The sequence below is a fragment of the Tauraco erythrolophus genome, chromosome 6 (assembly GCF_009769465.1).
Source record: "Tauraco erythrolophus isolate bTauEry1 chromosome 6, bTauEry1.pri, whole genome shotgun sequence".
Lineage (NCBI taxonomy): Eukaryota > Metazoa > Chordata > Aves > Musophagiformes > Musophagidae > Tauraco > Tauraco erythrolophus.
In genome coordinates, this window is record NC_141470.1 from 61,101,145 (window position 1) to 61,116,397 (window position 15,253).

Genomic DNA, 15,253 nt, shown 5'->3' on the forward strand with positions numbered 1-15,253 from the left:
ACATGCAGTGGACTTACCTTGACTGTTTTGTGAATACACTGCAGTACATTTTGTAGTAATAGGAAGCTGTGATCATCATCTGTGAGTCTGTGAAGCAGTGAACATCTGAAAGTTAGAACCACTTTATAGCTCTTACAGTACTGCAGTGATGGTAACCTACATATAAATACAGCTCCTTCCTCCCTTGAATACATCGTATAAAGTCCTCTTCTCTGCTCTCTTTGCCTATGCATAGGCAAGAATGATCATGCAACTTCAGTGAATTTTCCCCTCTACATGCAGGCAATGGGACGCATCTTTGTGGGACTTTGCCAAGTGGGTGCGTGGGGCTGCTTTGATGAGTTCAACAGACTGGAAGAGCGTATGCTGTCTGCCGTTTCCCAGCAAGTTCAGTGCATCCAGGAAGCCTTGCGAGAGCATTCCAACCCCAGCTATGACAAGAGTATGTAATTGTTTATTCCTAATAGCATTGTACAGCATCTCTAATGTCCTTCATGCTGGTTTGTTGCTCAGTTACGTTTCTCCCAAACAATCCAAGGATGAAGCCACTTTCTGTTGAAACTTAAAAACTTGAAGTAACTTTCAGCTGGTAGAAATCTGTATTTGAGTTGCAGTACTAGAGGACCTGCTGTTTGTTACTGTAGGAAACTAAAATGAGTAAAGTATGACTTCTGTTCTCAGGGTGATTGATCACTGACTGAGATGTAACTAAACGCACTCTCTTTTCAGCTGCAACACCTATTACTTGTGAGCTGTTGAACAAACAAGTCAAAGTGAGCCCTGACATGGCTATCTTCATCACCATGAACCCTGGCTATGCAGGCAGATCAAATCTGCCTGATAATTTGAAGAAGTTGTTCCGTAGCTTGGCAATGACAAAACCAGACCGTCAGTTGATTGCCCAGGTCATGTTGTACTCCCAAGGCTTCCGTACAGCTGAAGTGCTTGCCAATAAGATAGTACCCTTCTTCAAGTGAGTAATAAGTTTGACTCCAATCAGTAAAAATAAAGCTTGTTGTTCAAAGCTGTAATGTTCTTTGCAACTCACAGAGCACGTTGTGCAGCAATCATTTCAAGTGAACAGTGACATCTACTGAGTGTGGTCCCTATGGAAAGTCAAGTTGTATTTTGTCTCTCTTGCTTCTTAGGCTTTGTGATGAACAGCTGTCCTCCCAAAGTCACTACGATTTTGGCTTGAGAGCACTGAAGAGTGTGCTGGTTAGTGCAGGTAATGTGAAGAGGGAGAGGATTCAGAAGATAAAGCGGGAGAAGGAAGAGCGTGGTGAAGTTGTCGATGAGGGAGAAATCGCTGAGAACTTGCCAGAACAAGAGGTAATGTGCATGTGAACTTTTTACTTCTGTGATAAAGTACAGGATGCACACTAACCTACGCAAATAACCCTGCAGTGTTTACCATTTAGTGTTAAGCCATGCAAGCAAAGTAATGTTAGTTACAGAAAGTGGTAATTTTATAGCTTAGAAGCACCAAGTTAACCATGTCTTTGGAGTCCCTGAATCATAGTGAAAGACTAGTTCTTACGAGGTGGTGCACTTCATAACGCTTATTGCTGCTCAGTTCCTTAGCAGTTAATACCAAAAGCATAGTGAAGAGAGGCATAAGGAACTACAGTTGTATAAACTAAAAATCACTAGGAATTCTTTGTGTAGTTTCAAAGCTGAAACCCCATCAATGATTGTCTTTACAAAGACCACCCTAGTCTGGTGCTTTTTCAGTAAAATATTTAGTGAAGTATTCCTTGTCAAACACATTTGGTGAAGGGAACTTAACAAAAAATCTTAACCAAAACATAACTCTCTCTGCAGATCCTGATCCAAAGTGTGTGTGAAACTATGGTACCAAAACTGGTTGCAGAAGACATTCCATTGCTGTTCAGTCTTCTTTCTGATGTATTCCCTGGAGTACAGTATCATCGTGGGGAGATGACAGCCTTGCGAGAGGAGCTTAAGAAAGTGTGTCAGGAAATGTACCTTACGTATGGTGATGGAGAAGAAGTTGGTGGCATGTGGGTTGAAAAGGTAAAATACGAAACTGAAAATGTGGAATTGAAGTTTATGTATAAGACTAAACTTCCTTTTTTACTGTGAAAAGTGGAAAGCTTTTTCCTTTTTCTTGTCTTAAGCAAGCAATGCATAGAAGCTTAGATTGACTACTGAAGTTAAAACTTAATTGGTTCATCATTTCGTCTGTCACAGGTTCTTCAGCTGTATCAGATTACACAGATAAATCACGGATTGATGATGGTTGGTCCGTCTGGAAGTGGAAAGAGCATGGCTTGGAGAGTACTTCTGAAAGCTCTTGAACGGCTGGAGGGTGTGGAAGGTGTTGCTCACATCATAGATCCAAAAGCAATCAGCAAGGATCATCTGTATGGTACTTTGGATCCAAACACCAGAGAATGGACAGATGGCTTGTTTACACATGTCCTGAGAAAGTGAGTCTTTAGTAGCGCAAACGAAAAATGGCCAGTATGTTTGTGCCATGGATAATCTGCAATAAATATTTCCTTTAATTTAGAATCATAGACAATGTGAGAGGTGAACTACAAAAACGTCAGTGGATTATCTTTGATGGTGATGTAGACCCTGAATGGGTTGAGAACTTGAACTCTGTTTTGGATGACAACAAACTACTGACTCTGCCAAATGGAGAACGTCTCAGCCTTCCACCAAATGTAACGTTACTTTTTTTTACATGATGTTTGCATGCTGTGCTATAAACTTGTTGCTTCTACCTTAATCTGTGCTAGAGCTGTCCCTCTTTCTCATCACAAGCAGAGTAATACTGATCTCAGGTAGTGGTTTGCTGGAGTTGGGAGCTTTTGTGGAAACAAATGTTTAACATTATACTTACTCTGACCCTTTAAGACAAACTTTGTGGATTTATGTAAAAGTCTAAGGTAACTATAATGCTGAACTAACGTAGGATAGTTTAATGCTGCTGTTGATTATTCAGAGGCTAAATACAAATTAATTTATTTTAAGAGGTCTGTGTTTCTTAGGGGGGTTAATGTTGATTGGTTGTTTTTATCTCAAACTCTTGTTTTAAATTTCTATTCTTCAGGTGCGTATCATGTTTGAGGTGCAGGACCTGAAATATGCCACTTTGGCTACTGTGTCGAGGTGTGGCATGGTCTGGTTCAGTGAGGATGTTCTCAGTACAGACATGATATTCAATAACTTCCTGGCCAGACTGAAAAGCATTCCTCTGGATGAAGGTGAGGAGGAAGCTCAGCGAAGGCGAAAGGGCAAAGAAGATGAAGGAGAAGAAGCAGCATCCCCCATGTTGCAGGTATAACTTAGATTACGTTATGGGATAATGTAGTAAGAATCCTTGTATCACAAGTGTACTTAGAATTTGTGACAGCCTATCACAGAAAAGCTAACTACTTCTTTACATCTTTTTTCTTTTTTTTTTAAAAGACTATAAAAATATGAAGCATTTCAAACCTTAAACAAAATTATTTCCTACTACCTGGTAATTAAATGAGAAGCAAGTGCTTTGAGCAGTGTTTGTCTCCCCCAACAGATTCAGAGAGATGCTGCAACAATAATGCAGCCATATTTCACATCTAACGGCCTGGTAACTAAAGCACTTGAACATGCTTTCAAGTTGGAGCATATTATGGATCTCACCCGCTTGCGCTGTCTTGGTTCTCTGTTCTCCATGTTGCATCAAGCTTGCCGCAATGTGGCCCAGTACAATGCCAATCATCCGGACTTTCCAATGCAGATAGATCAGCTAGAGCGATACATCCAGGTAAATACAGTATGCTGCTGAGTGACCGCTGTGTTTGATGTGTCAATAAACCAGACGGATTTCACTTAATGTTCATTAAGTCTCCTTTCATTACTCTAAAACCAATACCTGCTTTTGCTACTTCTTGCAGAGGTACCTGGTCTATGCAATACTCTGGTCTCTTTCTGGAGACAGTCGTTTGAAAATGAGAGCAGAGCTGGGAGAATACATTAGGAGAATCACCACTGTGCCGCTGCCGACTGCACCCAACATACCTATAATTGACTATGAGGTAAAACTTTCTTATGCCTGAAGTGTTGCTCTTGTGTTCTTAGAAACTCGCTTGAGATTTTGGAGATGAAACTGGAAAATAAAACACTAGACTGTCTTAAATACAATTTCACTGTTCAGCAAACAAGCTGCCTGTTTAAATAAACACATCAAATTTGATGCCACAAAGTATTTTGTGGTTTAAAAAAAAAAATAACTAAGATTGAGCTATATTCCTAGTCTGAATTGTCTCATCATGTTTTTGCGCTCCTAGGTGTCCATTACAGGTGAATGGGTGCCATGGCAATCCAAGGTTCCTCAAATTGAAGTTGAAACACACAAAGTTGCAGCTCCCGATGTTGTAGTACCAACTCTAGATACGGTTCGCCATGAAGCATTGCTGTATACTTGGCTGGCAGAACACAAACCTCTAGTGCTGTGTGGCCCACCAGGTTCTGGAAAGACCATGACCCTCTTCAGTGCTCTAAGAGCTCTGCCTGACATGGAGGTACACAAGAGAGTGTGTGTGTGCGCGCTTGTGTGGATTATGGAATAGTAACAAGTCTCTAATGTTCTTAAAGATTAAAGTAGTCTTGGTTTAGCATGGGAATTATTTGCTAGCTAGAATTCAGTGATACCTCCACCTCTATCAGTCATGTGTATACCTAACAAAAACTAAAAATTATGTTGAGCAGAATCTAAATTTATGTCTCAAGATCCCTTAACCTAAAAGCTTCCTTCATTTGCCACTTCAATAATACATGAGCATTCCTCCATTTAGTACTTAAAAGTCTGTGGTAATGTTTAAGAGTGGCTCTTGTCCTTCAGTATATTTAGGTGGAGTAACAGTTGTATGAAGCTGTGATGTTCTAAGTACAAGGTTGGACAGGAGGTGTTGCTGCACGGTAAATGAAGAACCTGCAGTGGGAAGCAAACAATATACAGTCAGAATATGTACTGTACAGTCAGGGTATGCGTAGGTACTTCTACTGTGGAAAGCCAAACATACCTGTTTTCAGGACTCTCGATATGCTCTCTTTCAAGCCGTAGTGTATTTTAACTATTTCTTTTCACTCTTCTCTTTTTAAGGTGGTTGGACTCAACTTTTCAAGTGCTACCACTCCAGAGCTGCTCTTGAAAACTTTTGATCACTACTGTGAGTACAGGCGTACACCTAATGGAGTGGTGCTGGCTCCGGTGCAGTTAGGAAAGTGGTTGGTGCTGTTCTGTGATGAAATCAACTTGCCAGATATGGATAAGTACGGCACACAGAGAGTCATATCCTTCATTAGACAGGTTCATTTTTCTTTGTAATCAACTATAAAATGTACAACATAACAGTTATTTTCAGGGAAATACAATGTTCCACTGATTTTTTTTTTTTTTTTTTTTTTTTAATTTTTTTTCCCCAGATGGTGGAACATGGAGGATTCTATCGTACATCAGACCAGACATGGGTGAAATTGGAAAGAATTCAGTTTGTTGGTGCCTGTAATCCACCTACTGATCCTGGACGAAAACCTCTCTCTCATAGGTAATGTGTCTAATAAACTATATAGAAACAGAATGAAGATGAAAATTGAAGCATTGACTATGTAATCTGTTCTTCATACATTTGTTTAACACTAGCTGTGCTGAAATTGTTCCTTGCTTTTGAACTAACTGTTAGTTGGTTCTTATCCTGACAGCCAGCCAGTGGACTCACTGTTACACTTCTTGAATAATCTGTGTGAAATGTTATGGATAATTCAGAATACTTTTTCATCTGAGTCATTAAGGAGCAATCAAGCCAGCTGCAGTTACTGCTGATAATTTTGAATCGAGCAGTTACTTAATTTTGGCAAAAGATAATGAAAATAGTACAGATTGTAATTTGACTTTTTGAACTGTGTAATATGCTAATCTTTCAGATTTTTACGACATGTTCCTGTGGTTTATGTGGACTATCCTGGACCAGCTTCACTTACTCAGATATATGGAACATTCAATCGTGCAATGCTAAGGCTGATCCCATCACTTCGCACGTATGCAGAACCTCTCACTGCTGCTATGGTAGAATTCTACACAATGTCTCAGGTAACTTGTTAAATACAACCCCAAACTCTAATGAGAAGTCTTCCTTTTATGCTGAATCATTTAACATGCACTGTTTGCCTTTCATATGTATGATACATGTACAAGAAGTCAACTAATTGAGTTCTGACAGAAGCCACTGAATGATGCTAGCAGAGTAATATCTTGCAATGCCAAGTCTTGTGAAAAATATGGTGCAACTTTGGGATGAAGTAACTGAGTTTTATTTTTTTAGGAGAGATTCACTCAAGACACACAGCCACACTACATTTATTCACCTCGTGAAATGACTCGATGGGTGAGAGGTATATTCGAAGCATTAAGACCACTAGAAACCTTACCAGTTGAAGGCCTTATCAGGATTTGGGCCCATGAAGCCTTACGTCTCTTCCAGGACAGGTAAAATAAATGTGATATGGGCAGGCCAGAAGAAAAAAAAGGGTTCAAAATTAATTTTCTGCACTCCTTGCCAACTTTCATTAGAAGGCGAAACAGAAGTGTGCTTCATGTTAAATACAAACGAAAATGTTTCCCATCACTCTGATTTGACACTCTTGGGAGTAGTGTGTGTGCAAAGCAGAAACATGCTTGTAGCACTGCCATGTGATGTCATTATATCCTCCCATTACAGAGGATTTGTAGTCACTGACTTGTTCCTTTATCTAGACTTGTAGAAGATGAGGAGAGACGCTGGACCGATGAGAACATTGATATGGTTGCTCTGAAACACTTCCCCAATATTGACAAAGAAAAAGCTATGAGCAGACCTATCTTATACAGCAACTGGCTTTCGAAGGTGAGTAAAAATTTTAAAAGAATAATAATTAAAAAAAACCCCACACAACAGTTTGGGAGCACCTAAGTTATGCAACTCTTATGACTATATTAGCATGATAATCAGTGCGTATCATTTTGTTAAACTGATCTCCGAGAAGGTCTTACTATGATTATCTGAAGTGAACTCTGTCACAGAGTTAATTGTTATGCCAGGGATGTTATTGTAAGATCCGCCACAGTACGTAAAGGCAGTATTAAATAATACGTCTCAAGAACAGTATGACATTTCCAGAAAGTTGCTGACAGTTACTGCTTATGGAATCTCTTGTATAAGGCAATCACCCTTGAACAATACTGATAATATAAATTTTATGGTGGACCGTTTCTTGTAATCTAAAGTGATCCAGCTGGGCAATCTGTAGCAATCCTGCTGGGTCAAGGCAAAAGTCCATGTAGCCTGCTACCTGTCTCTGTGACCAGTAGTAAGTGGCCAGGAAGGCTGTTTAAAATAAATTGGGGGAGTGGGTGAGGGGAATAAGTCTGTCATGCTACTTCCCAGTCTCTGTAGTGACTGGCAGCACAGACTCAACCTATGGTAGGTTCAGTAGATACAGTGTTTAAATCCTATGGCACTCTAGGCTGTGGACATGTTCCTGTGCAAGTTAAACGTTTAAGTACAGCATTCTTAAAGTTTCGAAGAGGATTGCTACTTTAAGTATTCCAATAGTTCTGCTTTCATCTGCTCATAAATTGATCCCTAAGCAAAATTCCCTTAATCTTAAATTATATACTGTATTGCCTCTTTCTTTTAGGATTATATTCCGGTGGATCAAGAAGAATTAAGAGACTATGTGAAAGCCAGGCTTAAAGTCTTTTATGAAGAAGAACTTGATGTACCACTTGTTCTGTTCAATGAAGTCTTGGATCATGTGTTAAGAATTGACCGGTAAGTCACTGCTCATATAAGTAATATTTAGAGACTTTTTCTAAAACCGAGTAGCCTGAGTACAGATTAAGTAAGAATGGAGTGTGATCCCATTGTTGTCCATAGACGATACACTGCTGGCCTCCAGATGGTGGGATCCTATCTAGAAAGGTCTATCAGTTTTGGTACTAACTTGGAAGTTTAGGTGTTACAGGAAAAGCTTGAGTAAGTTGCTAACACTTATCAAACTTACTTGGTTATGTTTCTTTTCAGAATCTTCCGTCAGCCACAGGGCCACTTGCTGCTTATTGGAGTCAGTGGAGCAGGAAAAACAACCCTCTCAAGATTCGTTGCTTGGATGAACGGTTTGAGTGTCTACCAAATTAAGGTAGGTGTACTAGTTTAACTTAAAAAAAACCCAAAAACTTGTTAGTCAAAATTCACACTTCTTAAATATCGACCCCTAAAAAATGCCGTTATAAGCTAAACCGAAATGTTAATAAACAGTGTGATGTTAAATCTTACCAGGTTCACAGAAAATATACGGGTGAAGATTTTGATGAAGACCTTAGGACAGTATTGAGACGTTCTGGCTGTAAAAATGAAAAAATAGCTTTTATAATGGATGAATCAAACGTATTGGATTCTGGGTTCCTGGAGAGAATGAACACTCTCCTAGCCAATGGAGAGGTAAGAAGATTTTACGTAAATACTTTTAAGCACCTTTTTATAACTATAAGCTACAAAAAAAACCCACTATCTTTTGAATTAGGTTCCTGGTCTCTTTGAAGGAGACGAATATGCTACCCTCATGACTCAGTGTAAAGAAGGAGCACAGAAAGAAGGTTTAATGTTAGATTCACATGAGGAACTCTACAAATGGTTCACCAGCCAAGTTATTCGCAATCTCCATGTTGTCTTCACTATGAATCCGTCTTCTGAGGGCCTGAAGGACAGGGCAGCTACCTCTCCTGCACTGTTCAACAGGTAATTGCTGTATATTCCACCATGTATTAAAAATATTGGTAAAACAATACTTTTTGGGAAGTCTTCACAAATGCTTTGTTTTTCAGGTGTGTGTTGAACTGGTTCGGAGACTGGTCAACTGAGGCACTGTACCAAGTTGGCAAAGAGTTCACAAGCAAAATGGATCTTGAGAAACCAAACTATATTGTGCCTGATTACATGCCAGTTGTGTATGATAAACTGCCACAACCACCATCGCACAGGGAAGCTATTGTTAATAGTTGTGTGTTTGTTCATCAGACTCTTCATCAGGTATGTTATTACACTGCTTAACTTATTGTGATCTCTAGGCCACAGAATCATGCACTAGTTTGCTAAAAAGTATGATCTTTGGCATCCAAATAGATGTGAAAACAAGTTTTTCTTCCCTAAAGGCTAATGCTCGTCTGGCAAAACGAGGAGGCAGAACCATGGCAATCACACCACGTCACTACTTAGACTTCATCAACCATTATGCCAACTTGTTCAATGAGAAACGAAGTGAACTGGAGGAACAGCAAATGCATTTGAATGTTGGTCTTAGAAAAATCAAGGAAACAGTTGATCAGGTATGTATGTTTAAAGCTTTGCCCTCTATAAGGCTAGAGTGAATAAACAGATTTCCATGCTTAACATGAATTCTCTCTCCTGTCTTGTAATCTATCTCAGGTGGAAGAATTGCGGCGTGACCTAAGAATAAAGAGTCAGGAACTGGAAGTAAAGAATGCAGCAGCCAATGACAAGTTGAAGAAGATGGTGAAAGATCAGCAGGAAGCTGAGAAGAAAAAGGTAAAATCTTTGTTAAATATCTGCGCATTGTAAATATTTTAATTTACAAAACAGAACTGGCAGAGCAAGTATGGAAGAAGTTCAACTTCTAAAAAGCAGTATTTTGTGTGTGAAATGTCTTTCTAGGTTATGAGCCAGGAGATTCAGGAACAGCTGCACAAGCAGCAAGAGGTCATTGCAGACAAGCAGATGAGTGTGAAAGAAGATCTTGACAAGGTGGAGCCTGCTGTCATTGAAGCTCAGAATGGTATGTGTAGCACCTGAGGAGATGACACTATGGGCTTGGATCTAACGCTGAAGTCTATGGGGATGTGTTTTCAAATAGTGTGAGTTGGTCCTGTTTGTACAAAAGTGTAGGCTCTTAGTATGGAGCTGAACAGTGTTGAAGAAATTCTTAGTTTTTGAGCTGTGATATTGTGCTGTTTGTAGTTCTGATCTGACACTTGATACTGTTTTTATGGGTTGTGGCTTTCTGACAGACCAGCTCTAATTATTTATTCAGTCTATGTATTCATAAAGAAAGCTCATAATCTGATGCCTTGTTGCTGCACAGACAGCATACAGTCAAGCTGTCCATTCGTTAAACTGGATAGAGGAATCGCTGCTTTAAGTGAAACCTTTTTAGGCAGCAGAATAAGTTGTCTGTTGCCAATTGGCCAGTTGACATTCACAGAAGTTTATCTTGTGATACAGTAGTATCTACTTCTCTGATAATCTCAAATTCCTTTTGAGAATCTTGAAGTGTTTTTACAAATCCAATGTACTTTAATGGACTTTGCTAACTGTTTGTTTTCTTACCAATCAATGTTCATCATCTTTCTGCCACTGATTAGCTGTGAAGTCAATAAAGAAACAGCACCTGGTAGAGGTCCGTTCTATGGCTAATCCACCTGCAGCAGTTAAGCTAGCGCTGGAGTCCATCTGCCTACTATTAGGTGAAAGTACAACTGACTGGAAACAAATACGTTCCATCATCATGAGAGAGAACTTCATTCCAACCATTGTGAACTTCTCTGCTGAGGAAATCAGGTAAAGTGCAAGTGTGAGTTATGTGAATAAATTATTTACAAAGATATGGAAGGTCTTAGCAGAACTGTTCTCTGTGTAATTGCTTTGGTAGCACTTCTTTTAAGACTGATTTATTCATGTATGTAGTAGATGTGTAGGTGGTACAGGAAACAGAATACTGATGCAACTGTGTCTCATGCAAACTGGGACAAAAGAGCTGCTGTCAAGTAACTTCAAGGCATGGTTGCAAAGCAGTGTGTTGCTGTCCAAAGCAACATTATTAGTTGAAAGTAGTTCTGCGGCAATAACAGACCAGGTTGCTGAGGGCTTTATCCAGTCCGACCTCCTGGCTGGCTCTGAATCTGAGCAGAATGTCCGACTAGAGACACCTGGATTCTCTTCCAACTCCATTTTTTTCTGAGCAGAGTTAAGCAATTTGCGAGTGGCTAATCTTAAAATATTGTTAAATGCTTTTTATCACCCATAAGCTGTAATCTCTGAAATGACATCTTGAACTAATTAAAACATCCCATCTACCAGTCAGCAAAACCGCCAGGAAACGTTCATGTCAACTGTGGAAGGCAGGCCAGATAAAGGAATACTGAACACCCGTGTGCTGACATACAGTGTACTCATGCTGTCTCAAAAAACTTTTCCCTTGCAGTGATGCCATCCGGGAGAAGATGAAGAAAAACTACCTGTCAAATCCAAGTTACAACTACGAAATTGTAAACAGAGCATCACTGGCCTGCGGACCTATGGTGAAATGGGCAATTGCACAGGTAAAGGCAGTACTGTGAGGAAGAAAACAAAAGGTGAAAAGAGTAAGCCTGAAGGCATGTAACAATGTCTAAAGGCTCCAGATTTGCCTCTGTTCAACTAAATATGTAACATGTTTTGCTTCAGAGAAAGTAGTCGATGGTTCAGATGAATGCTGATGGGCTCTCTAGTACTGTGCCAGAGAACTAACGGGCAGTTGTGATACAGCTTTTACACCCAGAAACTTTAGGTTTACAGTAAACAATAGCAGATCCTTTCTGAACGTAGTGTCATTCTCCAGGACAATGCAGTTCTCAACTGGAAAATGAATGCAGGCTTCTTAATAGAGACTGCAGAAGTTTTGTCTTGCTTCAGCAGGGCACGCTCACAGTCAGCTCTGTCAAGGTCTTTTAGGCAGACTTCTAAATACCCGACTTTTTAAATATTTAATACTTTTAAATACCTGTAATTTCCTAAAAGAATAGGCTTTAGGGAAGACGTCTCCAGGCTGAGATATCCAAGAATGGTTTTACTTACCTGTTGGCGAACAATACAGCAGAATGCTGGCCTTGTTAAAACTGTGCCTGCTATGAATGGCATGATGTGGAGAGATTCCGTTTAGCTTGAATCTTGCCAGTAAGCCCTGTGCGAATTGTTCTGTGGCTTAGCTGTGCTCAGTCCTTTGCTAAGAAAGCAGATGAGTACAGTACTTGCATGGATGTCCAGTCTAGTATTTATGTAAAACAGTGCTGTACACTACTTAATGTGGTCTCAACCTTTCAGATGACGTTCTGTAAATCTACAGAGCCTTAAAAGGATCTTGCAAAAAGCTATTACATACGTGTCTGTGCTTGGTTTAAAAACTAGAATCTTAGGGATTTGTAAACGATCCTAAGTTTCTGTTAAGTAGCTATTAATTCTCATACAGGTCATAAGTACCTAAGCTTGAAAAGGTGCAGCTGATAGTGTGTACCTGAATGCTGTGGATCTTGTTAACACGTGTCATTTTAGAAAGTATAAAGGGCCTGTTTGCTGTTTACAGCTGAACTATGCTGATATGTTGAAAAGAGTGGAACCTCTGCGCAATGAACTGCAGAAGCTGGAGGATGATGCCAAAGACAACCAACAGAAAGCAAACGAAGTGGAGCAGATGATTCGTGATCTTGAGGCCAGTATTGCCCGTTACAAAGAGGAGTATGCAGTGCTGATTTCAGAGGCTCAAGCCATTAAGGCAGACTTGGCTGCTGTAGAAGCAAAAGTAAGTGACATGTCAGTAATTTTCCATTTGTTAATCTTCAACAGTTGGAAATTGAACTGTTCTTCAGACTTGCGAGTGGACTTGGTTGCTTCCCTTGGCAGTGCATTTGAGCCGTCTGTTTCATCTCTGGATGTCATGAAGCTTGTTAAGCTGGAACTAGAAATAGCAACTCATATTGCTAGTTGATGAACAAGACAGTTCACATAAGGCTGAAAATAAGTAGAAAGCCTTTGGAAGCAGGCATGGATGTAGTGTGATTGTACTGTCTTAACTGGACTTCTGGGGGAGGGCAAGGGGGGAAGAATATGTACTTGATCTAATCGTTAGCATGTCACTACTGTGCTGGTACTTAGCACTTCATCAAGTTCATCAAGATAACAGTTAAGAACAACATAATAAATTAACGCTAAAGTCAAGAAACAAATTTAATATCATTCCGAGCTTTTCAATTTAACTTGGGCCATGAGTCAGTGTTTAAGTCTTCTGAGAGACTTGTAATACTGTAACTATTCATTATCAAAAGAGTCTATTTCACCACTTATTTCTAGGTAAACCGTAGCACAGCTCTTCTGAAGAGTCTCTCTGCTGAACGCGAAAGATGGGAAAAGACAAGCGAAACTTTCAAGAACCAGATGTCCACTATTGCAGGAGACTGCTTACTTTCAGGAGCTTTTATTGCCTATGCTGGCTACTTTGATCAGCAGATGCGTCAGAATCTGTTCACTACGTGGTCTCACCATTTGCAGCAAGCAAATATCCAGGTAAGAACACAGTCATGATAAGTTAACCGTAAATCAGTTTACTGCAATAGTTAAAGAAGCTTTAAGATTAAGTAAAGAATGGAGCTGTTGAAAAAGAATACCTTGTAGAGCTGCATTTAATCAAAATGTCTTCATCAGGTAGTTACAGAATCTCTAGTCAAATATTAACTGTAGGTACTTCTTGCAGTTCCGTACAGACATTGCAAGGACAGAGTACCTTTCCAACGCAGATGAGCGACTTCGCTGGCAAGCAAGTTCCCTGCCTGCAGATGACTTGTGCACTGAGAATGCCATCATGCTCAAGCGGTTTAATAGGTATTTCATTCTAAAGCAACGTTCTCACAGCAGGCAGGGTTTTGCACCTATCAAAGAATCACAGTAACTCTTTCAAAGCACTGTTTCACTGTTGTGAGAGCGTCCACTGTTTGTAAAAGCTTCTCAACAGTGTGCAAACATAAAAACTTTCATCTCTGCTTGCCTTTTTTGTTATGTTTAGCCGTTAAAATAAGTTGGCTTGAACTGAAGCTATTTTGTTGCCCAAATACAGACTTACCTTTCAAAACTCTGAACTGAAATAAGTCATTGTACTTGGCCAACTTACTCCTTCAATACACAAGCTGTTAGAATTGAGACTGATAATGCAACCTAAATTCATGAAAACGCTTAGAGGCTGTCTGCAGTCAACCCAAATAATGAAAGTGTTTTATTTCTAACTTAGGTATCCATTGATCATCGATCCCTCTGGGCAAGCTACAGAGTTTATCATGAATGAATATAAGGACCGTAAGATAACCCGTACTAGTTTCTTGGATGATGCTTTCAGGAAGAACTTGGAAAGTGCCTTGAGGTTTGGTAACCCACTTCTAGTCCAGGTTAGTTGCATGGTAACGTAGAAACTATTTAAAATTCTTGAATTCTGCCCTGTGTACTAGAAAAGTTTGCAACTGTTCTGTTTGTGAGATGCAGACAACTTTATAATAATTTAACAAGTAAACTAGTACTGAGTGATACATGAGGTGTTAGTCTTGAGAAAAATATTGGTGAGATACACAAACAAAAGAAGGTATTTCCTTTTTCCACCATTTCAAGATCAAATGCTTTAATTTTTAAATGATCTTTCCTTCCCCTCTGTAAAATGACTGTTTTGGTTGATCTGTCTGTCCAACCTGTCTGTCTCTTCCTTTGTTTCTATGTCCTGTCTCTAGCCCTAGATAATAGCACGTAATATGGCTAGTTATAGAATTCAATCTACTCTTGAGTAGCAGGAAGAAGTTTCAGTAATACGAAGAAACAGGCAACTTGTAGGAATAGTTGACTTTCACTTGAGATGGATATATTTTTCAGTTTTTAGTAGGAATTGGGAAAGCAAAAAGGATTAGCTGATAGATAATATCAGTAACTGTTGCTTGTGCTGCTTAAAATAGGACTTACTATGTATTAGAACTGACACAATTATGACCGTCTTTAATACTCCCTTTCTGAGATTTTGTATGGTAATAGCCTAAACTCTGTGCTTGTGTGGAAATACCGTTAGAATGTGATCCATATTCCAAACCAACGGCAAATTGATGGCTTATCAGAGCTTTAAGCCTCAGTTGGATCAGGATTTTTAGCTTGAGACACTTGGCAAGCAACAGAATCTCTTTTAACACATCTCTGCTTCTAGGATGTGGAGAGCTATGATCCAGTTCTGAATCCTGTTCTGAATCGTGAAGTCCGGAGAACTGGAGGCAGAGTTCTGATTACTCTGGGAGACCAAGATATTGATTTGTCACCATCCTTTGTTATCTTCCTTTCCACCAGAGATCCAACAGTAAGTAAAGCAAAAGGCTGTCTTGTTTGTAGAAATGGTAAGTCAGAGAGATGAGAGT

At 39.6% G+C, this 15,253-nt stretch overlaps 1 protein-coding gene across 1 annotated transcript in view; it reads left to right on the plus strand.

The window, feature by feature from the left end:
* Positions 1–15,253, plus strand: part of DYNC1H1 (dynein cytoplasmic 1 heavy chain 1) — a 46,085-nt gene that overhangs the window by 18,816 nt on the left and 12,016 nt on the right. The window contains exons 29-58 of the mRNA XM_086612915.1: positions 283–442; positions 730–973; positions 1,149–1,332; positions 1,825–2,037; positions 2,215–2,453; positions 2,537–2,693; positions 3,083–3,310; positions 3,548–3,778; positions 3,909–4,049; positions 4,302–4,535; positions 5,117–5,323; positions 5,440–5,561; positions 5,938–6,103; positions 6,336–6,499; positions 6,767–6,896; positions 7,690–7,823; positions 8,076–8,190; positions 8,331–8,492; positions 8,575–8,789; positions 8,876–9,080; positions 9,203–9,376; positions 9,477–9,596; positions 9,723–9,843; positions 10,430–10,625; positions 11,269–11,386; positions 12,406–12,621; positions 13,170–13,382; positions 13,570–13,697; positions 14,101–14,254; positions 15,049–15,195. Coding sequence (XP_086469041.1) covers positions 283–442; positions 730–973; positions 1,149–1,332; positions 1,825–2,037; positions 2,215–2,453; positions 2,537–2,693; positions 3,083–3,310; positions 3,548–3,778; positions 3,909–4,049; positions 4,302–4,535; positions 5,117–5,323; positions 5,440–5,561; positions 5,938–6,103; positions 6,336–6,499; positions 6,767–6,896; positions 7,690–7,823; positions 8,076–8,190; positions 8,331–8,492; positions 8,575–8,789; positions 8,876–9,080; positions 9,203–9,376; positions 9,477–9,596; positions 9,723–9,843; positions 10,430–10,625; positions 11,269–11,386; positions 12,406–12,621; positions 13,170–13,382; positions 13,570–13,697; positions 14,101–14,254; positions 15,049–15,195 — 5,238 coding nt within the window. The remainder of the gene's footprint in view (positions 1–282; positions 443–729; positions 974–1,148; positions 1,333–1,824; positions 2,038–2,214; positions 2,454–2,536; positions 2,694–3,082; positions 3,311–3,547; positions 3,779–3,908; positions 4,050–4,301; positions 4,536–5,116; positions 5,324–5,439; positions 5,562–5,937; positions 6,104–6,335; positions 6,500–6,766; positions 6,897–7,689; positions 7,824–8,075; positions 8,191–8,330; positions 8,493–8,574; positions 8,790–8,875; positions 9,081–9,202; positions 9,377–9,476; positions 9,597–9,722; positions 9,844–10,429; positions 10,626–11,268; positions 11,387–12,405; positions 12,622–13,169; positions 13,383–13,569; positions 13,698–14,100; positions 14,255–15,048; positions 15,196–15,253) is intronic.